Here is a 23930-nt window from a genome sequence, read left to right as displayed (position 1 = left end):
TACCGGAAATGGTTCAGGTGATCATCGCGGCTCCCCTGTATTGATTGAGCGGCACGAATTGACGAAATGATATGGTCGACGCTGGTCACCTTTTCATGGCATAAGGCGGCGTTGTGGGAGTCTTTAATATTCAGAACTTATTCTTGCCGTGTGCCCTTGGCTGGGGGCTCTTAGGGGCCGCGGCGGGCATAGCCACCCTTTTTAAACGTGGTCGTTTTGAGATGATTGATGGGATCTACATACAGAGCCTACAAGTTCAGAGTTGTAGCGGTGTTCAAAAAGGCATACGAGTTGGCATATAGCAGTACAATTGCTCATGTGGGATGCGTCGCTATTCAGATGCAACGTGTGTGCTTGCTTTCGCTTTCTTTTCTAGATCAGCCATGCACGTACACTACCATCAAGCGGGCAATCTCGTCCGGTTTTCTCTACTCCAGATATGACCTTGCCAACTCGGTCTGTCATACCTGTGAGCCCTCAACCAGTATCTAGAGGAAAGTTGTACGGTATGCACTAATATCGTTGGCATTGGTCCAAGGGCATCTTAGTACCCCCTAAGTCCCTTGCAAAGGGGCTGCTACCCTGGAAGACATCACCCTGGTTCAGAGACTTGCGAAGTTCAATGGTGATCAAGGTGCTGTCTAGTTTACCTGCAGTCGGCTCAGATGAGAGCATCTTCAATGGTGACTGTAGGTTGAGCGCGATTATACAGATAGTCCACAATACCTGAGTTTATGGGGGATTTGGTATGTTTTTCTTTTCCATGGCTCCTTTGAAGGCTATATTCTTCACCCTTTCCCCCTGCCGTGTCGTTCTTCGAGCTGAAAATTATCGAACAGATCAATTCGAAATGCACGTCTCCGTTTGGGTCAATATCCTTCAATAAGACACACGAGAGTCAGAATCTTTAATGACTGTCGGCACCCTAGAATCAAAATACTTATTGATCATTAGTTCTACCGCCGCAAGGCTTGCTGTATCTACCTAAGCAATCAAGCTTCGAAACAGTCCTGCTCTTCATCATGAGCGCCGCAAGCACATCGGCCCTCCTGAACCTCCCCGGCGAGATCGCCAACCTGATCTTCTCCCCATCGAACTGCGACCCCGCAAGCCGGCTGGCCCTCCGCGTGACCAGCCGCGCCCTCCGCGCCATCGTGACCCCGCCGTCCTTCAACGAGCTCGTCGGCCTGGAGACGCGCTGGGCAATCGCGGCCCAGAGGGACCTGTTCGCCTGCTGCCGCTGCGAGATGCTCCGGTCGCGGGCCGCGTTCGCCGACCGCATGGTGGACGCCGCTACGTACAGGGCCCGAGGCGACACTGCCGCGCGGTGGCGGTTCTGCCGCCGGTGCGTGGACGAGCTGGCGGAGAGACCGCCGGCGCTGGGGGCGTTGGAGATATGGCCCGCGAGGCACCCCGACGTATTTTTGGAGGTTGTCAATAGATCCTACGCGAGGGACGGAGGTCGTAGCGACTCCGAAGGCGGTGTTTGGCCGCGCAAGATGGGTCTGCTTCGGCGTTCCTGAGGAACCATCACCGCCTTTTGCGGCCTGTTCCCTGAACCGGGTGGGAAATGAAGGCTAGCTTTCCCGCGGTCATTGACGCTCTCCTGAACGGGCTACCTACTGCCAGACGGTGCCTGTGAGGAGGTACAGTGGGAGATTTCTCTGCTTACCTGGATATTAGGACATATCACTTTTGGTTTGTCAGCTTGTTAATCAATTATCTCTGTCCGCCTTGTGATGACTGCCTGAGAAACAGTTACCCTTTGCATTTGCCAGCGTGTGATTTTGGTGTTGCCTCCAGCAAAATCTTTGTTCGACGGTTGCCTGCTGCAGTACCCCCACGCCATATATACTAAGTAGATATATGCCTTACTTCCAGGGTAATGGTGTTTAGTATGTGTATAAAAAGTTCTTTTGGTTCGCTTCCATCTCAAGGGGCACATAATATGATTACTGCCAAATACTTCCGAGTACCTTTTGTCTTTTCGCCTCACCCAGGAGTCAAGCAGGACCCAACAGAAAGAACGTCACCAACATGAGCGAAGCGAGTCAGAACCACAGCCAGGACCAGAGCCGCCTCTTGGCACTCCCGGGCGAGATGCTCAACCAAGTGTTTCTGGAGCACTGCAACACCTGGGACCAGATGCGCCTCCGCCAGACCTGCCATGCCGTACGCGAGATCGTCCCTGCCCCGACCTTCGATGATCTCTACCGGCTCGAGGTAGAGCACAATGAAGGCAACCCGCGCTTGCGCGAGAAGAATCGGCTGTACACCTGTCCCGTCTGCCTCCTGCTGCGACGACGGTCCAAGTTCGAGGACAAGATGCTCAAGAAGGGGAGGAGACGACGACGAGAACCGTCGGCGCGGCTTTGCGTCGACTGCGCCTACGAAGGGGGCACGCCGCCTGCGGCTACGGGGGATACGGGAGGATACTCCACCATCACGATCCTGAATGTTCACTGGGTCAAGTGCATCTATTGCCGCCACCTCGCCCCGGCGGCGCTCGATGAGCGGTGGAAGAATCACGATAGGCCGGGGGGGCCCAGACGGGCCTTGTGGAGTTGGGGCAAGGGAAACACTCGCGCAAGTTGCGGCCATGGAGGCTGGCGTGCAGTCGGGTGGGTGGAGAGAATACTGCAAAGGCTGCCAGGAGTCTTTGCAGATACACGAGGCGACTCCGGGTCATCATCACCAGGCGCCTGCGTTGACACCGTCTGTACGAGACAACGAGGAAGAGCGAGAACAAAAAAACAAGTGGTTAGGAGCCGGCCAATCTTAACCCGATGGATTCTGAGATATGTTGGCCCGTTTCTTGTGTAGTGGAGGTGGAACGTGAGACATAGTAGGAGATGATCGGATCCTGCCCCCGGAGATCATGGATATGTATGTGCAAACTCGGTATGGCAGTGTGAAGAACCCCAATTCCCTCGCATGCGACATGTATAGGACGTTCGGGGGCAGATTATTAGGAACAAGCTGTAATCGACAAGTCGTCAGGTGGGCCGGGCGGCTGCAAGTGTCCACGGAGCCTCATGAGACGGTCGGGCCCGAAAGGCCGTCTTCGACGGCGAGGCGACCCCATCCCGAACATTGTGGGAAGCTAGCCCGAGTCATGGTGACGTCCTCTGTTAACGGCATGCTTGGCATTTTGCAGATGAAGGTTGTCCGGAAAGTCCGAAGTTCAAGGTATAGCGGAGTGCGGTCCGATCCCGCATAGCAGCTACCAATATCTTGGCCTTGTATTAACTAAGTGAGGTTTGGGGAGACAGTTCTGGGAGTATCTACGTATGGCCAGATCGGGATGCCCAGCAGACAGATACTTAGGGTCATCTAGTCTTACACTGTCGTGCAAGGCATCCCGATCTCTATGCGCAATGGGCATTATGATGGACCGTTCAATGTTGCGTTTGCATGCTCGCACTCCACCCCAAAGACCATTTTAGCTGATGGTATGACTGAAAACACCAACACCAGCCTGGATAGAACTACCTACCAATGGGTCTATCACCATCCAATTCTTTCTGCTGTCTCTGTCCAAGGTTTTTGCTTTTGAGAAAAGGCACAAGATACTGCACCAATTCCCCCCCGCGCTGCCCAGGCCAACGCGGGGTACGGGGGCGTTTCTGTGTAGCTTCCTCCCTTTGGGATCGAGCTTGCCCCTCATGACGTTATGCTTGCATGTCTTAGGCGAGATGCACCTGCTTTGCTCTAGGTTAAGCCAAATGCAAACGGGCATATTGCGAGAGTTGCTGGATGATGCTAACACTTTTGCTCTCAAAACATCAAACAAACAGCCCACCCAAACATACAAACAGCACGACACGCAGCTTGCCCAATCCATAAGCCCACGAAACGAACGAAAAATTCGATCATATTTCTCGTCTGACTGTCTGACAGCCCCTCTTTACAACACCATCGATTCATCTACACGTCTCTCCAACTCATTCCATAAACTAACAAACCTCCCAACCAATCATCACCATGTCGTCCGCCATTCCCACTGCCACCTCCGTCGTCGAGAGCGCCGTCATCAAGGCCCCTCTCAGCCACGTCTGGCACCACATCAAGCGTGAGTCGTCTTCAGTCTATCCATCCTAGTCTAGCTACATGAGACCGAGGCGAGTAGCTTCGAATCGAAACTGACCGCTTCCCCTCCAAACAGTCCAGAACTTCAGCGCCTTCTGGTCCGCCCTGAAGAGCAGCGAGGTCGTCAAGTCCCAGGAGGAGACCGACCTGGTCAAGTGGACCTTCAACGACGGCACCGAGCTCGAGGTCAAGCAGGAGGAGCACTCCGTAAGTTGATTCCAAGCCTAACACTGTCTGCCCCATTGTCATATACTTGCTTGCTTACTGACACACCCGAAAAGACCATCAACCACTACATCACCTACAGCATCATCACCTCCAAGCCGGAGCTGTCCTACACCAGCGTCGTCAGCACCATCCGCTGCTACGCCGTCACCTCGGGTGAGCTCGAGAACAGCACCTTTGTCGAGTGGACCGGCAACTTCTCCAGCGATGCTGATGCCGGTAAGTGGCCATTGAACTGCCCCTTCTAGAGTTTTGTTGAAATGAGCTAATCACGTGCTACAGGTGTCATCCAGGATGCCAAGTTCAAGCGCCGCGACGCTCTGGCTGACCTGGCCAAGGCCGCTATGAAGATGTAAATTGGAGGCGAATGCAATGAAATGATTTGGGGTCTCGGGCATAACCAAAAACAAAAAGGTTAACACGGTCAAACGGCGTTGACATGATTGATACCAGCTCAAACTGTCACAGTAGCATGGAGGTCATTAGCCCAACGGAAGGACAATATAAACCAAACACATGAATGTTATCAGTCTGTTGTGTTTGAATTGCTGAACGACCACTTTACGATGCCGTGACAAATTTACCTGTTTATGAAAGTCCCTGAATATGGCGAAGTGTATAAGCCATCTCCTCGTCACCATCGTCAACACGTCCGTAGAGTGAAAATGCAACCCGTAGTCTCTCACCCGGGGTCCTCTGAGTCATGGCGAACCTCGCAACACTGGCGTTCTCCGGTCTCCGGAACATTTTGGCCATGGCCGCGGCACCGGGCTGAAGCCTCCCGATCTCGAAGTCGTCCAGAATACCCTCCGCCTCCATGAGACACTGGGTAAGCAGGTTGCAAACCAACAGGACCGAGAGCGGCGTGCGACACTCCGCAACCCGCCTCCTCACCTCCGGATCGGCAATGACATGGAACCGCTCGGACGGGCCTTCGCCTTCGTCTTCATTATCCCCGGACACCATGAACTGCAGCCCCCGAATCAGCCGGCGCCGCAGATCGCTCGCGCGCTGGAATCGGGTCCCTGGCGGGTGGCATGCTCGACAGCCGCAGGCGAAGCCGAGGCTCGCGTGCAGCTCGCGCGCCGTCCGCGACTCGAAGCGCGGGTCGTAGCTGAAGGCGATCTCGTCGCCTGCCGCGATGTCGCGCGTCGCGATCAGGGCCGGCCCGGTGTCGGCGGCGGCGTCCTGGGCGTTGATGAGCGGGACGGCGGCGTTGGGGATGCAACAGTGGTTGAAGCGGGAGAGGAGGGGGAAGAAGCCGTGCGCGTCCGGGCCGAGGGCGAAGGAGTTCTCGGCAAAGGCCTTGGCGGGGCTCTGGAAGGGGACGGTGGCGTTGCGGTCGCGGAGGGCGCGGAAGCGCTGCTGGGTTGCCGGGAGGAGGCCCGGAGGGCGGAGAGGGCGTCGGCTGCGGTGATGGTGGTGTGGTGTTTGGGGATGGTGAAGAGGGCTGCTCGCGCAGGATCACGGCGCCGCGGGGGATGGGCCGGGTGGCGAAGGCGCCCCAGCCCTTGCCGGGGCCGGAGGGTTTGAGGATGAAGGGGGCGTCATTGGGGATTGGGAGGGTTTGGTAGGCTGGGAAGTAGCAAGAACAGATGAGTTGAGTTCAGGGTCTTTCTTCCATTTACAAATGCCGGACGAAAGAAAAGACAGCCGCCGCCGCTACTACTCACGATGAGGTTGAGGAGGCATCATGTGTGTAATTGCTGGTCAAGCAGCCTAGGGACCCTGGAGACGACGATAGTACTACCACCACCTACCTGAGCATCTTATTCAGCCATTGTCGGACGTGGTCATTTTTCCTTTACGTTTATAACTGGACTTACTCTGCATTCAAAGGACAGACGAAGTCATTCGATGCCGTCAATCAGTGGATATATCTTGAGCTTTCGGAGAATTCGTGGGTATTCTCGTTTGCATGTAGCGTCTTGAAACATCTACTAAAGTTATGGTGGAGAGCCACAGCTGAGACGGGCACGGGAGGTGCCGAAGCTATAGCGGATTGATGACAATTGGATTTGTAATCCACTGATTGGCCCGGAGACTACGGGGATACTAGAACAAGTATAAATAAGAAGGGGAGCAAATCGCATTTCGCATCCTGTCGCAAGTTGGTTGCTGAAGGAATTACACAGAGAGAATTATTGGTCCTTTAATGGCAAGTCGCACACTCAAGACAACAGTAGCCAAGATGACGAACTTCAAAATCGATATCATCTCAGACAATGTCTGCCCATTTGTAAGTCTACCAACAATCTCCATTCATACGATGACTTAGCTACAGATTGGCTAATACAAAAAACAGTGCTACCTAGGCAAAGTCCGCCTCGAAAAAGCCATCGAAAAATACCAGCAAACCTACCCCGGCGCCGCCGCCGACACCTTCACCCCTGAACTGGAAGCCCTTCTACCTGGACCCCACGTCGCCCGCGAAGGGCATGCCGATCCAGGAGCGCATGGCGCAAAGTTTGGCGGCCCCGAGCGCGCCGCGCAGATGCAGCGGCAGCTCGCGCACGCCGGCCGGCTCGACGGCATCGAGTTCACCGGGAAAGGGTTGGTGGGCAACACGCGGGACTCGCACCGCGTCGTCGAGCTCGGCAAGTCCAAGTCCAACGAGATGCAGAACCGGGTCATCCTCGAGCTGTTCAAGAGCTACTTCTCCGAGGGCGGCGACATCACGAGCCACGACATGCTCGTCGCGGCCGCGGAGAAGGCGGGGATCGAGCCCGCCGAGACGCGCGCTTGGCTCAAGGAGGGGAAGGGCGGCGATGAGGTGGACGCCATGGTCCAGGAGGCCTATGCCAAGAACGTCTCGGGCGTGCCGCATATCACCATCCAGGGCAAATACGAGATCTCCGGTGCGCAGGACCCCGAGATCTTCCTCAAGGCCATCCGCGCTGCCAAGGAGCAATCCGAGGCCGAGATCAGCTCGTCGGGTGGCCAGTGTTAAAAAAGTATAGAGAACAAAACAAATACAAAATCTTGAATAATCATCAAATGGCATTTCCTTCTCGTGGGTATCATCATCTTCTCGTTAGCAGCATAGTATTATTTTTCTCCCTTTTTTCCACCTGTTCACGTCACATGTTCATCAGTCCTCCGAGATCCTTCTCCATGGCTTTCAAGCGCTCTTGTAGCTCGCGCTTCTTCCTATCCAGCTCCTGGACCTCCTCTTCCTCCCTCCTCAGCTCCTCCTCCGTCATGATGGCACCGTCCGCTACGCCGGCCTCCTCCTCCTCCTCCTCCTCCTCCTCCTCCTCGTCGGACCACATATCCTTGTGCTGCCGGCCGAGCGCCTCAGTCTGCTCGGCGACCTTGGCCTCGTAGTACGCCAGCGTGTTGAGGCTGTGCGCGTACTTGGAGCGCTGCGCGGGGATCCGCTCGAGCGCGCCGGGCAGCGGGTAGACCCCGCACAGCTTCTCGGCGCTCTTGAGCAAGAGCTCGACGTCGACGCCCTGGTTGCCGTTATTTGCGGCGGCGGCCTTGCTCCAGAGCCCGCGCTCGCTGCGCCGGATCTGGTCGTGCAGGTCGCCGCCCAGGACCGCGGCGACGGCGGTGTGCCGGCGCGGGGCCGCGCTCGAGGCCCGGCCGTGGTTCGCGCCCGACGTGGTCACCTCGCCCGAGGCGACGTTGAAGACGGTCTGGCGCCGCGAGGACTGTTTGGGCGGGGGCTGCTGGTCCGTTGCTGGTTTCGCTTGGGTGGGTTGGGGTGGCGGTGGGGGGACGGAGAAGAGGGCGCGTTCGTGGGCTTCTGTGTCGCGGATCAGGGAGGTGATGTCGTGGTTCGAGAGGAGGGCGTTGGTGAAGATCTTGGGCGGTGGGAAGCTACGCGTAGTGGGGTTAGAGAGCCGACTATGAGGAACCAAACGGGGAGCACCAAAGGAGAAGGGAGGGATGAGACGTACGGGAGACTGTCAATGCCTTGGCACGATATGGCTATCTGCTCGAAGTGGGCGGAAAGCAGCGACATTGTGCCTGTTTGGGTGTTTGTTTTGATTCGATGCGGCTTCGAGCTCCGGGGAGAGCAAAACAAGGTGCGTAGCAACCAAAGAGGGAGGGTCGATCGTACCCAAGACGCCTGGTATTACGCAAGTGTAATATACAGTGCCAATTGCAGACTTCGTTTCGATTGTTTTGAGGATTCGTAGTCGTTTCTCCTTGGGCCTGGAGCTATTCTCAGCTCCTGTCGCATAGGGAGCAATGGCTTCAGTCGGACCCTGGAGGGTGATGGCATTGAAACACCTTCAGCAGCTAGATTGGAGTAGGTCAAGCCTCACATGCCCCGCGGTGTGGCGTGTGCGCTTCGGGGAGCAGGACTGACCCCACCTGCTCAGTGAAACCTATCGGGTCATATCGCGGGAAACATCGTCAATGCCATTCGATACTACTGCTTGCCCTGGATTTCTGTCTCGTGGCAGCTTGGGTTCTTGTCCATTTCTAGAATCCGCTTCCTCCCTAACTCATGTTTCTCCCCGCCAACCCGTCCGGTTCGGCCATCGCGGCCCACACCTGACCTTAAACCATGACTACATGGTGCAGGATAACGCATGGCAAAGGCAAGGTAAAAGGCAAGGCAACGCTATCCAGCGGATCGCCAACCCAAGAATCCGGCTACCAGGAGTAGGGGCATTTTCACTACGATATCAGCCAATTTTTGACCAGTTCCAAATACACACTATACATGCTAAAGGACGGGAATAGACAGGATAGAAACGTCACTTTGCATGCATGTACTTTCAACGCTTGTTCGAGCAGCTGCATCAATGATACGTCTGACCGTTGAGTGATGATGTGCTTTTGTTGAAACTTTTAGTGCTTGATCTGGCTAGTTCCGGGGCAGGTCGTCCAACATGCAGGCACTTCAATGTTCCTTCCTTCCAACTGCGGCTACGTCAAAATGCCGCTTTCTTCCTCTGGCTACAACCAAGCGAGAATGATCATTGACCATTTCCATCGCATTGAATCTACTTGATGCGCTAGAACGTTGGCTCCATCTCCATCGGGACTCGGGGATCACCGATTGCATGCACTGAATCCTGATGCTTCGTTTCCGTGGTCGTCCGTCGCCTTCTTCCCCGAGGCAAAGTGTCGACGCCCGATGGATGATCACTTCGTCTTGGGGAAGAGAGCGACAGCCCACACATGGAAAAAACAACACCAGCAGCGTGTAGAGAGCAAGGATCGATTGATCACACTACCCGTGGCCATCCTTTTGCCTTCTTCTCATTCCTTCAACCCATCGCTTGATCGCCTGCAGATGGCCATGTCCAATGTCGTGCCAGTGCTCGCATTGCCTGCTGGAAGTTAATTATATCGTCGAGCCATACGTTGGGTTTCCTGCAACTCCACTATGACCCTCTTGGATGCTTGCTGCTTCCATTCAATTTCTACCTGCAGATGGTAGGGTCAAATCCCCTCGCTCATTGGGCATGATTGTTGCTGCCGGAACTCCAGTCTTTTTTCCTGCGTCTACCAACTATTTGCCTCTGCCTCACTTGTCGAGCGGTGATACGCTCGATGCAGCTCAATGCCTTTGGCGGATGTAGCCTTGCGAGCGAATCCCTTCACACTCCGGGCGCATTTCATTTCTTCGAGAAGCTGCGCGGGCTGACTTGAAATGCCAGCACAGCGGTCTTCTGGTTTGGTGTTTCTGGTTTTCCCGACCCTACCCCAGACACACTCAGCATACTTACAACCTATAAACATACCTGCTGCTCGAACATCACTGGCGAAGAGTCATTGCTTGAAAATGTCTCAAGCCGCCTAGAGGGCATACATGTCGCGATCTCTCTGGACAGACAAACTGCCATGAGGACCGAATTAGACAGGGTTTCCCGGGAGCATTGCTGCCCAAGCGAGCCGTCAAGGATACACATCCTCCGACATAGGCTGATGGGCAAGCAAGCGGCTCTACTTTTTTTCCCCCGTGTTACTTTTTTTCGCCCTCCCCAATCCCAAGGTTCACCCGTGACTCCGTGAGCCTGGCTGGCTCTTGCTCTTGCATGCGGCGCCCTATCTGACAGGCAAGGAGGGACCCAGCCCTTGTATCTGCCCGAAACTATAACACCTACATATAATCTCGTGCCCTCCCGGACCCTGACTGACCCTTGATCCCCGACTCTTCCTCTCTTACAAGAGATTCACTTCTCGGAGTTTCTCAATACATGTTGCTTTGAACACCAATAGGCACTTACACCCTCCATCATATTATATCTTGCCCCGTTCAATCTGGATTTGAAACATCTAGCCAGCGCATTATCCCAGCGCCCTGCTTGGCCTGCCCCTGGATTTCAGCCGCCGTCTTACTGCCACTGTCCTGGCTCGCACGGAGACGTTGACGTCTACTCTATCTATTAAAAGAGACTAACAGGCCGACAACCTATCAATCCAGCCCAATTGGACCTGCTGCGCATCATCTGCGACTTGTCCAAATATACCTGCACAAGGCCACCAAGACTTAGCTGGCTTGGTGTTCTCCTTGCGCTACCCATCGACATCATACTTGCGCAGCGCGCAACACAGACAGACAGACAGACCGACTTCCATCTTTGCGCCAACTCGCCGCATCTTCCCTAGTCGCGACTTGGGGAATTTGCGCAACTTGGACTCTCTGCCCGCTTACTGTACGGACTATCATGACCAGTTACCGCAGCCCATTCTTCTCTCCGCACTGGAGATCTATCCTCTGGGTGTTGACGCCCTGAGTGGCCCTTGCACACATTCATATCTCTCTCCCTACACCAACTTCTTTGCGCTGCGCAGCTGCGCAATTCCACCCCCGCGAAATCGCTACCCCACATAAAAAGTAATCAATTCCCATCCACGATAAGATTGCGGAATTGCTGGGAGACAATTGAGACGACCCATCTCGTTCTACGGATCAACACCTTTTGCCCCCCCCAAAAGATGCGGCCTCATACGCCCAACATCAACACGGAGATGCGGAGGCCTACTTCGCCTCCGGAGACACCACCTCCTGGTTCTCCTGCATTTCCTCGTGTCAAAGCCCCCAATGGCCGGCCTTCACCCAGTGCTAAGGGCGCGGGGCAGTTCAACCCGGCTTTAGGCGGTGTGGGCTCACAATTCCCTACCCGTGGTGGTGTACGCCCCGAGGCCATCTCGCCCCAGGAGTCTACCTCGGACGAAGAGGAGGAATCGGACCCGGACTCGGACTCGGATGATTCCGACGCTTCAGATGCTTCAGATCGCCCGCCGCAGCCCCCTGCCTCCTACGTGCCAAGCAATGAGACCTGGGACCCGACCGAGGCCCACCTCTCGGTGACCGCCGTCGAAATTGAGGAAACCTTCACTCTCGTTGAGCAGGACGAGGACGACATGGAAAGCGATGACGGTGACGAAAACAACCCTCCGCTGCAGCCCGACTCGGTCGAGGACGCCGAGTCCAGCAGGAGCGGGTCGGCGTGTGAGGTGCCCGAGGAGATGTTGAACGGAATGACTAACATGAGCTGCGGTGACGAATCGGACATGTCCGGGTCCGATTATGAGGAAGATGAGCTCATTCAGCATCTCCGCCGCATGCGGGAGCACAGACGGCAGCGGCGGCTGACCTCGGTCAGCAAGCGCACCGTGAGCGAGCGCGGCAGCGACTCGGACCGCGAGGACCTGCAGCCCTACGACCTAGGAGAAAACACGACGGAGCGCAGGGTGCGCAGGAAGCTCACCAACCACCGGCTCAGTCTTATCTCCAACCCACACGACATCATCATCGAGCTGGCCGAACCCAAGAGCGACGAAGAGATGAGCGGAGACGAAGGTGACGGCCTGTTCCAGTTCTGGCGACTCATGGAGGTCGACGATGCCGAATGAGAAATACTTACGTTAAACGCGGATGGCTCCCACGGGCTTCACCCCACCCATACGGTGAAGACCACCTTTTCGCTCGCCAAACCCCATCGGAGCCACGAGGGTCTATGATGTTTGCATACGGACGGTTTCATGAAGGGAGCATTGCACATAGAAGGGAGGCTGGCTACATGTATCGGCATCTGGAGACAGGACAGACTTCCTGGGTTTCCTGTTCTGGTTAGCGGGAATTGATTACACGGCATTGCGGACGGAGAAAGCGAATTGGCGAAACCAGCTCTTGTTTTTGTTTTTTGAAAGGTCATGAAACAAGAACGATGACGACGACCCATGATATGATATAATGATAACGACAAATCTTATAGACAGCCGCGAGAGTTTTATAGCGAGATGGAGGAAGGGATCGCCATCGGCCCCATGGTCCCTTCTCCACATGACACGTTTATAGAGAATCTGGCTTGCTCTTCTTTTCAACGGCCAGCAATATGTCTTTTGATCTATTACTCGCCATGGCCACAGGCTATTGCATTGCATCCATCGACAATGAATTGTGCGAATGTGCATGCAGTATGAGGCTACCATTTTGGCCGGTATCTTGTATGGTACAATTGATTTATCTCTGTGCATCCTGTCTTGCGTTCACTTGCTTGCGTTCACTTGCTTGCGTTCACTTGCTCGCTTCGTGCATGTGATAAACGGAAGGTGAACGTTGCAGGTGCAAGCTATCTCCCGCACCAAAACCCAACACCCCACCGTAATGCCGACTAGAGACCGTATTGAATTAAAAAAAGGGGGGATGTTAAGAACTTCGAGTCGGCGATATAAGGTAAATAGCATATAGTTGGACATCATCGCTTGCAGACCAACTGAAGCTGTAGCTGCAACTAGACGCTGCCATCGGTGCTGATCCTAACGAGCCGAGCAGGAGCTTAAGCCACAGCAGATTGGCAATACGCCACAGATGGACTGCCAAGCCTCCAGGCACGCCCAGCTAGCTCGCCTACCAGCCACGCCGAGCCTGCTTCCATCATCTTCAAGTCCAACCTTCGGTATTGGCGTTGAGCAACCTTGCAAGTTATAAACCTTCCTCCTCCAGCGCCAGCTTGCTTCTTCTTCTGTCCTGCTCTGCCTGGGTCTGTGTGTGGGCTCTGTATCGGTCTGAGTCGTTCATCCGAAAATTCTTTCTTATCTTGTCGCGGAGACAGCGGTTCTGCAATTGAACGCATTGTGTGTCCTTCATTGTACACGCCGAACACCCATTCCCGCACCTATTCAGAAGGCTGCCTGGCATTTTGGTTCAACCTCCGTGACCTTGCAATACGACATAGCTTCCCACCCGCACCGAATATCTTCCAAATAATCTGGTCACTCTCCGTGATTCGAATATACGGTGCTCCGACCCCGTTTTTGCTCCCGCCGGCGCGTCTTCCGAGTTGTAGTGCACGATAACCCCCTCCGTCCACCATGAACCAGCAACCTCAGGCCGGCCAGCCTGGTCTCGGGCAGCCGCAGCAGCCCAAGTTCGCCATGTATCGACCGGAGCAGATGCGCACCCTTTCGGTGCTCAACGACCAGGAGAAGGAGAAGTACGAGAAGGGCCTGCGCGGCCTGTATGACCAAATGGAGAAGAACGGCCCCGAGACGTCGCTTCACCAAAACGCGAAGACGAAGATCATGGAGTTCTCCCGCATGGTCGCGCAGAAGATCAGCACGCTGCGGCAGCGCCACCAGGGCGCCGGAGGAGCCCAGCCGATGAACACGGCGAACACGGCGAACCCGGCGCTGGCGGCCCAGCGGGCTTCCATGGCCGCGAGGTCGAACCAGATGCCCGCCGGCGCGGTCAATACCCCCAACGCTGGCGCCACACCCCAGCCCGGCCAGCTGCCCAAGGTGCCCGACACCATCATGAACCACATCCAGAACTTCACCTTTTTTGCGCCGCCGACGTATGCCAAGGAGGAGCAGACCAAGTTCATCTCCGAGGTGCGCAATAAGTACACACGCGCTCTCATGCTGATGGATAACACCACCAAGAAGGCACGCCAGTTCGAAAACGTCATCAAAGAGCGCGAGGCGCGAGGCCAGCCGTTTGCTGGGGAGGAGCTTAAGAGGATCGAAGGCCAGAGGGCGGACAATACGCGCGCCCATGGTGACGCGGCACGCTTTGTCGAGAGCTTCCGCAAGCAGCAAGAGCAATTCAAGCTCATGCATCAGAATGCTGCCGGTCAGCAACAACGACCTCATCCTGGCCAGGGCCAAGCGCAGAATGCTGGGGGCTCGGCCTCGATGCAGGCTGCGACAGTGACGGTGAACGCGGCCATGAATGCTGCTAAGAACCAGCAAGCAGAGGCTGGCATTCGGACAGCGGGCACGCCAGCAGGAGCAGCAACACCTACAACTACAACAACGACGACCCAAGGGGCTCCGGCAGGAGCAGCAGCAGCAGCAGCAACAACAATCCCCGCCACGAGCGCGCCTTCGTCCCAACCTCAACACGCAACTGCCCCACCTGCGCAGGTTAAAATTGAGCCAGGCACGCAGTCTTCGCAACCACATCCGCCTCCCGTCAACACAGCCGTGGCCGCAGCTGCAGGAAACAACCACATGCAATCCGCCGTCACGCCAACTCAGAATTCCGCACGCGTGCAAACCCCCAGACATCAACGCCCGTCGCCGGTGCTGCCAAACCCTTGACACACTCGGCTGCTATGCACATGGCCAACACCCGCCAAAACTCGACCAGCTCAGTTCCCTTAGCAGGCGCTGCTCCAACCACCACCCCAGGTTCAGCAGGTATGATGGGCAACGCTTCCGCACAAGGCCCTCACCCTCACGGACACCCGCAACAACCCACCACCACCGTGACGACCAAGATGCCTATCCCCAAGACCCTGCCTGAGAAGGCCATGGCCGTTCCTCAGCCCGTCACCATGGGCGGCGGCGTCAATGGCTCTCGTCCCACCATGGGTGGCGGCACCGGAATCCCTGGCAACGCCCTGGCCCAGCCTGTTCTGCAGAAGCCTCCTGCCTACACCTTCGAGGCCGAGGGCGAGCATGTCCTCTCCAAGAAGAAGCTCGATGAGCTCGTTCGCCAGGTCTGCGGTGGCGGCCCTGCTGGCCAAGATGGCAACTACTTGACGCCCGACGTCGAAGAGGTATGTTCTTTTTTTGATTTTCTTTTTCGCTCCCACATTACATTCACGCACACAACACAAATCCGGCTAGCGCGTCGACGTTCTTTCCTTGTTATTTGGTCAAAATATCAGACGTTTTTTGCCTTGAATTTTCTTTCAAATCCCGCACATTCAGGGGTTTCTACAAGAACATCGAAGCACGTGATCAAAATACCCCCTTGGGACGATATGCTAACTTTTGCTACTACAATAGTCCGTCCTCAACGTGGCCGATAACTTTGTTGATAATGTCATCAACTCAGCCTGCCGTCTGGCCAAGGAGCGCGGCTCCAAGGTCCTCGAGATTCGCGATATCCAACTGGTTCTCGAGCGCGTCTACAACATCCGCGTCCCTGGTTACACTTCGGACGAACTGCGCACCGTTCGCAAGGCCCAGCCCAGCGCGGCCTGGATTGCCAAGATGAGCGCGGTTCAGGCTGCCAAGGTCATGCCCGGTAAGGACGACAAGTAGGACTCGTCAGCTTCTTCCGAGGGTATCGACAACAACGGCAAGGGAAAGGGTAAGGGAAAGGCTGGCAGCAGCAAGAAGCCGGAGGACATGATCTATGGCCGTGGCATTCCTGGCATGTCGTTCAATAAGCGACGCGCTTCGGCTGCAGCAAAGGCTGCGGCTTCGGCTGCATCGTCGTCGTCGTCCATGGTTCCTCCTGCAGCACCTGTTCCGGCTACTCCTGTGGTTCCTACCCCGTCTCCTGGTGTACTGAGCCTGAACTTGGGCCCTGCCCCGACGCCTGGCACACCCATGCCTGCCTGACCTTCGTCTTTCTCAGCTTCTGCCAATCAGGGCCCCCCTGATAATGGCGACCCGGCCCACCAGCGCAGAAATACGGGATTCTAAGACGAACCAGCTCACGATCTCTTTTCTCAACGGTTTCTCTCAACGGTAACATGATGAACGGATGGCAGGCATTCTCTTTTCGTTTCGTTCTTCACGTCACATAATTGCGGTTCTTTTCCTCATTAATTTTGGTGGCGAAACCTTGTGTACGGTATATTGCGCTGCGTTGCATTGAGAACTTTTCTCCCGGAGTTCATGGAGTTTCTTCGACCTGGTCGACCGATCGACCGACCGACCGATATGATGCGACAGCAATGGAAATGCGTCAATGGGATGGATTGATGGTCTCGGTCTTCCCGGAAACAAAGCACCGGTGGCGTTTAGGTTGATATTTTCTTCTCATTTCTTCTCGTTTCTAACGGTAGAGAAGAAGAAGTAGTGGGAGGTCGAGAAGATACCATTGCATTATGAATGATTGCGTTTTTTTCCTGGAGCGAATGTGATGTGATGTGAAGTTGGAATGATATGTCTTGAATGATATGTTATTGTTAACTGTCTGTGCTACAGGCCTTCGTGATGTGTTGATATGAATGAAGTACGCAGTCGCATCAAGCTCCGCGCGCTCCTTCATGCTGGTCAACGCACAACCGTGAAGCCAAGCAGAATACCAACCAACATCACAACCTGCTAAATGATTTTGTTTCCTCCGCCATCGCCTAGCCGATGAAAAGAATCGCCTGAACACCCAACCCAATTATTGTTTACTACGAAGATGGTACGGCAAACCCCCACCCCCGGACACGACGCTATCCCGCACCTTCTCCTGTAGCCAGGCCGGCCAGCCCCTCAGCCCCGCCATGACGGACATGTAGCCCGGGAAGAACAGGCGGCCGCTGTTGCCGGTGAGAATGTGTCGGAAGATGGCGTCCGCCACTTCCTCGGGCTCGAGCACGGTGTAGCCCCGGGCTTGGATGTGCGGGAGAGTGCCGGCGATGATGGGGGTGCGGACGAAGGCGGGGAGGACGAGGCTGTTTCTGAAGTAAGTATCAACCTACGGTTTTTGAGGTGCGGGAAAGTGAAAATCTGCTCAACTCACGTAGTCCTGATCTTTGGGGCGCCGTACTGGTGCCGGCACTCCTGCCCCACCGCCTCGTGCAGCGCCAGCGCCGCGGCCTTCGAGGCGGCGTAGTCCATCCCCACTTGCCCTACTACCAATCCCTTCATGCTGCCGACGGTAACCACATGTCCGTGGTTGCGCGCGACCATAGAGGGCAGGAACTGCTTGAGCAGGAGGAAGGGAGTGATGGCGTTGATCTGGAAGGTACGGGCGATGTCCGAGTCGGGGGTCTCGAGGAGACAGCGGGCGTTGGAGACGCCGGCGTTGAGGATGAGGATGGTGTGATCGCCGTGGAGGTGGCGGAGTTGCAAGGCGACGGCGTTGGTGGTTTCGGGGTCGGAGAGGTCGACTTGGTGGAAATGGGCGTTCGGGGCTGTATTATTGTCAGTATTTTCGCTTTCTGTTGCTTTCCTTTCTATAAGGGCAACATGAATTCGGTATCATGACATACGCAAGGGCTCCTTGGGCGGCGCAATATCCAGACTAAGGACCGTAGCCCCCAGCCCCGCAAACTTGCGCACCAGGAGATCTCCGATCCCGCCCGAGCCGCCGGTGACGACGACGACCTCGTTGGGCCAGTCGTAGGCGTCGGAGGTGTAGTTGTTGAGCTTGGCCTGGCTGAAGGCGTCGCTCGCTTTCTTGAGGGCGTACAGGGCCAGGACGGCTAAGCTGGTGCCACCTAACAGACCTGGGGACTTCCTGCCGGGGAGTAGACTGAGGAAGTGTTTGGAGAAGTGCTCCATCATCAGTTCTGAAGCATGCGGTGTGGTCGTGTGTATCGTCGTTGTCGTAGCGAGGCCATGGCCGTAGAACGTTGGTGCTTTTACACCCACCTTATATACTGCTTACCGACATCAAAAGACGATAAACAAAAGAGATAAGCCTCCAAAGCCAGTATATTTACCCCTGTAGTCAGCAAATGGTCCACGTGGGCACAGTAGGTATGTAGCACAGGTCAGACGGGACAATGGGTGTCCATATCTTACTAAGCCTAAAGCCGAAAAGTCCCAGGAGCCCTTTCGCTATGACACTTTGGGCAGAGGAACTGAGGGCGGGCAGCCTCCCTGAGGATCAGTCACTAATGCAAAACCCCCTATATTGATGCCTAGTAGTCTAAATAGTCTATCGAAAGTCCATTACATGCAATGTGCCCAAGTATGTACTAAGCCCCCGAAAAGGGGGACCGCAAGGCACTTGGGAACGGGACTTTACCCCATTGGCAGGCAGACACACGCCCATGCAGTCCAAGTATATGAAAAGAAAGCTGCAGAGTTGTCCGCCGGAGTCTAAGCTACCATCCGTGCAAGGTGATGCAGCAACCTACCTAGCCACAAACCAGTCTATCTATCGTCTATCGGCATCGCTGGCCACGTTGTGGAGGCTGATGTCCTCCCGTATCGGCGACGCGAGTCCAGCTCTGGCCTGTTCCGCGTCTTGGATCATCTGCTCGATGTGGTGCGGCGCCGCCGTATGCCCGCTGCTGGCTACCGTGGCCGAGTTGACAGGAGCCTTCTTCTTCTTTCCGCGCAGCTCGGCCAGGTGCTCGAAGTAGCCTTCAGGCACCGGCGTCACGTAGCTGCCGCAGAATACTCCGACCTCGAACTCCTTGGGGCCGTGCTCGGGAGAGCATTCGGCGCAAGCGGCCTTGAGGTCGTCGAGGTTCTATACGTGGGTTAGTCTCGTGCCCCGAAGTTTTAAAGGCTGAAATGACTGACCTGGTAGATGACGGAGTCTGCATCAATAACCTTGGCGATGGCTTGACGGTCACGGTTCGTGGCAATTACTAAGAGTTATGGGTTAGTATGGACTGCATGGAGATCGTTCGCGTACCCGGCAGACGGGGTGCGAGTATTTCCCGAGTTTCATGGAATGGGTTTGGTATGTAAGTCAACTTACGTTCTTGCGGCGAAGCCAGGTCGATGCCGTAAATGTGAGGGTATGTGATCGGAGGAGCGCAGCTCGCCTGTGAACCAAAAGTTAGCATTGCTAGCTTCTTCAGGTAAAAAGAAAGAAAAGCAGTGTTCCTCAAAATGCCCCAGTATATAGTCATAGAGGGCACAACTAGGGAATGGAAAGGTAGTTCTGCCAATGATGAAATATATCAAAAAGCGATGGTGACTTACAAAGATCACTTTCCTGGCACCAGCTTCCCTGGCCATGACGACGATCTCCTTACTTGTTGTACCCCTAAGGACAATTAGTTTGCGTGCCCAGGAAAACAAAGGTGTGATTGTAACTTACCTCACGATTGAGTCATCAACAAGCAGAACCTGTTTCATATCAGCGACTATAAACTAAACAGATCCAGGAGAAACCAAGCAGAAAGACTGCAAGTAGCCCCGCCGCCAACGTCTCGGGGTCACGTTGGGCAAGAAAAGGGGGTAAATCCATGTATCACTTACACAACGTCCCTCGAATTCAGACTCGATGGGACTCAGCTTCCGGCGGACTCCCTTCTGGCGCTGGCCTTGACCAGGCATAATGAAGGTTCTGAAGATGTAGCGGTTCTGGTTGCAGGTTAGGGATTATATCCATTAGATCAATGTTGGTCAGGCACATACCTTAACAAAACCTAGAAAATTCATATTAGTCGAGGTTCACAAAGACATGAATAGAAAAAAAAAAAAAAAACGAAAGTACTTACCTTGCGAGTAGGGCTTGCCTAAACTCTCGGCAACGGAAGCTGCTGATGTGTTTGCTGTTTCGGGAATGGGGATGACAGCGTCAATCTCCTTGATTCCCTCTTCACCCAAGAGCTGGCGGATCTTGTCGGCCAGTTTGTATCCCATGACCTGCCGGCTCTTGAAAACGTTGATGCCGTCGATTGTTGTGTCAGGACGAGCAAAGTAGACCTGTATAACCAATATTAGCTAGACTGAAATTGTGACGATGGGAGTAACGTGTGACACTCACATATTCGAAGATGTCGGGTGTGTACGACTTTGCCTCTTGAACTTGGCGGAAGATGGGCTCGCCTCCCTTTCTAATGAAGACGGCCTCACCAGGCTTGATGTCGCGCATCTTTGTGAAGCCCAATTGCCTCAGGGCGATGGACTCGGAAGCCATCATGTAATCGGTGGCTCCGGGCAAGGTCTCGGAGGGACGCTCGCCTATTATCAAGGGCCTGATGCCGTTGCTGTCTCTGAAACCCAGGATGCCGAAACCAGCGATCATGGCTGTGCACGCCCTGATGGGAAAAATGGGTCAGCGTCGGATGCAAGCCAAAATTGGTAGGATCTTGATGTGTGTTATGGACAGGGAAATGATGACCAAGCGTAGTGAGAAAAAGGGCGGCATTGCGGCACTCACCATCCTCCTTGGCAGCGCTCGTACATGCGAGACAGGGCGTTGAAGATATCCTCGACGTTGACACGAGCCTTGCCAGTCTCGTTCAGCTCGTTGGCGAAGATGTTGAGCATGAGTTCACTGTCGCTGTCAGTGTTGACATGTCTGTGGGCTTCTCTGTCGAGGAATTGACGCAGCTCCGGCGCGTTGGGCAGGTTGCCGTTGTGGCTCAGGCAGATGCCGTAGGGGCTGTTCACATAGAGCGGCTGAGCCTCGGCCGACGACGAGGTTCCAGCGGTAGGGTATCTGTAGAGTGATTAGCGACTTGCCATTGAAGTGATTGTGAAACAAAAACAGTTGTGCTCACCTCAGATGGGCAATACCCATTGAACCCGGGAGATCCGCCACCCTTGAGCCATTGGACTTGTGTGAATGTCAGAACAGGCAAATTCCCAACATGAACGTCAATTGAATTTATTTTTCAGAAAAATACCTTGAAGACGTCGGCAGCAAGACCGTTGCCCTTGCACGAATAAACTCCTGGTGGTCGTTAGTTAGTGGTAGCGCTTTGGCAGTTTTGGGGGAGGGTGTGGCAGGGGTGAAACGGACTTCCTCCAGCAGCGCACGTGGCGATACCACAGGCATCTTGGCCTCGGTGCTGCAGGTAGTAGAGGGCGGAATGCAGGTCGGTGGCCGCTTTGCAAGGCGCCAAAGGATCGTCGCCGACATGACCCAAGATGAGACCTAGAACTCCGCACATTTTGCCGTAGAAGAATTGAACAATTGCACAGCGACTGCAACGGTTTGGCGCAAAGAAGGGAGGGAAATCGGCGTTGACGATATGGGTTTGGGTATGGAGGGGCAGACCTGCCAGGGAGGTTCAGACAATAAATTATTATGGGCGCCGGCTTCGCGATGGCAAAGCGGACTCGAAATTTCATGGGCCGATAAACGATAAGGAAAATGACTAAGGAGGGGCAGTAGGCACTCTAGGCACTGTTGGGACAGGGGGGTAAACTGACTGGGCAGCAGGGGGCCAGGCCAGCCAGGCAGTGGGCAATTTGGGGTTCTAATTGGGGGAGGGGGCAGGTGCGTGTAAAAAAAAGTTAGCGGTCAGATTTTGGGCGGTTTGTGGGGAAATTTTGCGTGCCTCGTGGGGTGCAAAGTCTGACGTACAAATCGAGTTCTTTTTACCTTCTCTTGTCCCTTACTCTCGAAGTCTCTTATATTCAATTGTGCTCGATCAAGGCTTCTAGAATACTTGGGTTGCATTGAGGCTTGTTGGAACTCGGATCATTAGCCGTAGAACCAATCCAAAGAGTCCTCGGAGTCTGGGTAACCACACACGTTACCTTTACCCAGGTACTGGAGGTACAAGAGCACCTCATCAGTTGCAACAACTTCCAACATTGAAGACTGCATTGGAAATCACCTGATCGGGTTGGTGGAACATTCTTTCCCCAAGGATCAACGGAATGAACCGGTTATCTCATGGAACAATCTTCGTTATGTGTTGCTCGAAGCAGACATGGTTCTATCATAAATTCGGGCCATCGCCCTCGGCCTTAGGCAATACGAACACATCCGCTGCTTGGGATTTCGGACATACCTAATGTGCGAAACAGAAAAAGGAGACACCACACAAGTGCTTGCATCTCGAGCAGACAGAGGCATCTCCAATACCAAGACGGGGTCGTCTTTCGATACATAATGCCAACTCTAGTCGCATCTGCGAGTATGAATGTTTTGCCGGAAAATGCCTCCGCCAACGGCTAGCCGCGGCTCTTGCACATTCAGTAGTTGCAACAAGTGCCCCTGAAGCGCCGAATAACCTGAGGGGTCGAGATTGGGATCCAGAAAGAGATAGTGTTTTTCTTCTTTTTTATGGCAATCCAACTCTGTAATGCATGTAACATAGGAACCAAAGGTAATGGTGCTAATCAATCCAAACTCTTCAAAACCTTCTCCCAAGAAGCCCCCGGCGTCGTCCGCGGCGCCGCCACCTCCAAAACCTCCCTGCTCGTCGTCGAAGCCGCCGCCTCGCCCCGCCACAGCACCTCCATCGCGTGCCGGATCGACAAGATGAGGGTCCGGTGCCCCTCGTCCGCGGCGGCGGCCATGCCCTCGACGTACGACATGTCCTTGTAGCTGACCGCCCGCACGGGCGCCCCGATCGCCCGCTCCACCATCGCCACCATCTGCCGCCCCGTGACGTCCTCGGGCCCGTTGACGGCGTACCGGCGGCGTTCGTGCGCGGCGGGGTCCGCGTGGAGCAGGAGCCGCGCCGCGATGGGGCCGATGTCGTCGGCGTCGATGATGCCGATGGGGGCGTCGGGGTCTGCGATCAGGCGCAGGGGTTCGTCTTGCTTACCGCCTGTCTCGCGGTACTTCTTCACAAACATACCCGCCGTGAAGAAGGCGAGCGTCGAGAAGGCGTTGGGCTGCAGCGAGGTCCACTTCAGTGGCTCAAATGCCGGCGTGCTGAGCATGGCCTCGATGGCCCAGTGCGTGCGCGCATAGTACGCGTCGCAGTCCGGCCGCACATTGCCCGCCGTCGTCGAGATGCGCACCACGTACTCGACGCCCGCCCGCAGCGCCGCGAGCAGGAATGCCGACTCCACCGAGAACTGCGCCGGGTCCACGGCCGACGCCACGAAGGCCCGCACCACCTCGTGGTCCCGCAGCCAGGCCTCGGTCACGGTGGCCCAGTTGAACTCGAGCACCTCGACCCCGGGCAGCGTCGCGAGATGCTTTGCTGCGGCGCCTTGGGCCGAGCGGGTGAGGGCGAGGATGCGGTGGCCGGCAAAGGGGCTGTTGCTGCCTTCCTGCTTCAGGATTTGGGACAGGGTCGCCACGGTGCTGCGGCCGGTATCTGCATCCGCAATGTCAGCATGCAAGATATGACTCCGAGCATATTGGTTCAATGTAGTACTGACTGCCGGTGGCGCCAACAACAAGAAATGTAGGTGCCATGGTGTCAAGCGATCAATTTACGCTCAGGGGGTTGGCCGAGGTGCGTGACTCTGTAAAGTAAATCTTCCCGCCTTGGATTGCTGGCGGTTTCTCAACAATCAGCTACGGTATCTATCAAGGTAGCTGTATCCCATTCAAACAGTCGTGAAAGCGATTACTTTATATATGTAGGATTCGTATACGGTACGTATTTGTCAGCCCGGAGACTTTTCAATACACCCCCGCCCGACACGGGGTGATTAATGATGCCTTGCCATGCAATGTCATACGATGACTTGTAACGGGGAATACTCGTTTCCCGTCGGTATGGTTCATGTTCTGAGGGCTTCCGCTCTTGATATTTTGTTAGGCCTGGATACCGAAATGATGAATGCGCCGCAGGTTGTCCGGCTCCGACGGGTTGTACCATGCTTGACCTTGTTGGGACACTTGCACTCGGGCAATA

At 55.2% G+C, this 23930-nt stretch overlaps 11 protein-coding genes across 11 annotated transcripts; 6 read left to right on the top strand and 5 right to left on the bottom strand.

Moving 5' to 3' along the window:
* Positions 1 to 1022: 1022 nt before the first annotated feature.
* Positions 1023 to 1523, top strand: PG997_002632 (uncharacterized protein; the record flags this gene model as incomplete). The annotated part of the gene is made up of 1 exon (XM_066806947.1): positions 1023 to 1523. One exon carries the CDS (start codon positions 1023 to 1025, stop codon positions 1521 to 1523), a length of 501 nt encoding a protein of 166 aa, XP_066670565.1.
* A 514-nt stretch (positions 1524 to 2037) lies between these two features.
* Positions 2038 to 2711, top strand: PG997_002631 (uncharacterized protein; the record flags this gene model as incomplete). The annotated part of the gene is made up of 2 exons (XM_066806946.1): positions 2038 to 2558; positions 2618 to 2711. The coding sequence occupies 2 exons, from the start codon at positions 2038 to 2040 to the stop codon at positions 2709 to 2711; spliced, it is 615 nt and encodes a 204-aa protein (XP_066670564.1).
* Positions 2712 to 3968: 1257 nt separating this feature from the next.
* Positions 3969 to 4670, top strand: PG997_002630 (uncharacterized protein; the record flags this gene model as incomplete). The annotated part of the gene is made up of 4 exons (XM_066806945.1): positions 3969 to 4072; positions 4166 to 4296; positions 4371 to 4533; positions 4597 to 4670. Exons 1-4 carry the CDS (start codon positions 3985 to 3987, stop codon positions 4668 to 4670), a joined length of 456 nt encoding a protein of 151 aa, XP_066670563.1. The 5' UTR covers positions 3969 to 3984.
* A 232-nt stretch (positions 4671 to 4902) lies between these two features.
* On the bottom strand, positions 4903 to 5865 carry PG997_002629 (uncharacterized protein; the record flags this gene model as incomplete). The annotated part of the gene is made up of 2 exons (XM_066806944.1): positions 4903 to 5722; positions 5783 to 5865. 2 exons carry the CDS (start codon positions 5863 to 5865, stop codon positions 4903 to 4905), a joined length of 903 nt encoding a protein of 300 aa, XP_066670562.1.
* A 640-nt stretch (positions 5866 to 6505) lies between these two features.
* PG997_002628 (uncharacterized protein) lies at positions 6506 to 7264 on the top strand (the record flags this gene model as incomplete). Its single annotated transcript, XM_066806943.1, has 2 exons — positions 6506 to 6553; positions 6620 to 7264. 2 exons carry the CDS (start codon positions 6506 to 6508, stop codon positions 7262 to 7264), a joined length of 693 nt encoding a protein of 230 aa, XP_066670561.1.
* Positions 7265 to 7394: 130 nt separating this feature from the next.
* PG997_002627 (uncharacterized protein) lies at positions 7395 to 8284 on the bottom strand (the record flags this gene model as incomplete). Its single annotated transcript, XM_066806942.1, has 2 exons — positions 7395 to 8139; positions 8220 to 8284. 2 exons carry the CDS (start codon positions 8282 to 8284, stop codon positions 7395 to 7397), a joined length of 810 nt encoding a protein of 269 aa, XP_066670560.1.
* A 2936-nt stretch (positions 8285 to 11220) lies between these two features.
* PG997_002626 (uncharacterized protein) lies at positions 11221 to 12141 on the top strand (the record flags this gene model as incomplete). Its single annotated transcript, XM_066806941.1, has 1 exon — positions 11221 to 12141. One exon carries the CDS (start codon positions 11221 to 11223, stop codon positions 12139 to 12141), a length of 921 nt encoding a protein of 306 aa, XP_066670559.1.
* Positions 12142 to 13602: 1461 nt separating this feature from the next.
* On the top strand, positions 13603 to 15783 carry PG997_002625 (Transcription initiation factor TFIID subunit 12; the record flags this gene model as incomplete). Its single annotated transcript, XM_066806940.1, is given in 3 exon segments — positions 13603 to 14781; positions 14796 to 15293; positions 15526 to 15783. 3 exon segments carry the CDS (start codon positions 13603 to 13605, stop codon positions 15781 to 15783), a joined length of 1935 nt encoding a protein of 644 aa, XP_066670558.1.
* A 1081-nt stretch (positions 15784 to 16864) lies between these two features.
* PG997_002624 (short-chain dehydrogenase/reductase) lies at positions 16865 to 17970 on the bottom strand (the record flags this gene model as incomplete). The annotated part of the gene is made up of 3 exons (XM_066806939.1): positions 16865 to 17138; positions 17207 to 17600; positions 17679 to 17970. 3 exons carry the CDS (start codon positions 17968 to 17970, stop codon positions 16865 to 16867), a joined length of 960 nt encoding a protein of 319 aa, XP_066670557.1.
* Positions 17971 to 18571: 601 nt separating this feature from the next.
* On the bottom strand, positions 18572 to 21272 carry PG997_002623 (N-terminal nucleophile aminohydrolases (Ntn hydrolases); the record flags this gene model as incomplete). The annotated part of the gene is made up of 13 exons (XM_066806938.1): positions 18572 to 18889; positions 18943 to 19010; positions 19124 to 19190; positions 19351 to 19414; positions 19469 to 19497; positions 19630 to 19734; positions 19789 to 19799; positions 19872 to 20079; positions 20141 to 20414; positions 20537 to 20818; positions 20880 to 20935; positions 21006 to 21052; positions 21122 to 21272. 13 exons carry the CDS (start codon positions 21270 to 21272, stop codon positions 18572 to 18574), a joined length of 1680 nt encoding a protein of 559 aa, XP_066670556.1.
* A 1180-nt stretch (positions 21273 to 22452) lies between these two features.
* On the bottom strand, positions 22453 to 23485 carry PG997_002622 (uncharacterized protein; the record flags this gene model as incomplete). The annotated part of the gene is made up of 2 exons (XM_066806937.1): positions 22453 to 23384; positions 23449 to 23485. 2 exons carry the CDS (start codon positions 23483 to 23485, stop codon positions 22453 to 22455), a joined length of 969 nt encoding a protein of 322 aa, XP_066670555.1.
* Between the last annotated feature and the right edge of the window lie 445 nt (positions 23486 to 23930).

This window comes from Apiospora hydei (assembly GCF_038363865.1).
Source record: "Apiospora hydei strain CBS 114990 chromosome Unknown utg000004l_segment0_segment0, whole genome shotgun sequence".
Taxonomy (NCBI): domain Eukaryota; kingdom Fungi; phylum Ascomycota; class Sordariomycetes; order Amphisphaeriales; family Apiosporaceae; genus Apiospora; species Apiospora hydei.
This window is presented reverse-complemented; position numbering and strand designations above follow the sequence as displayed.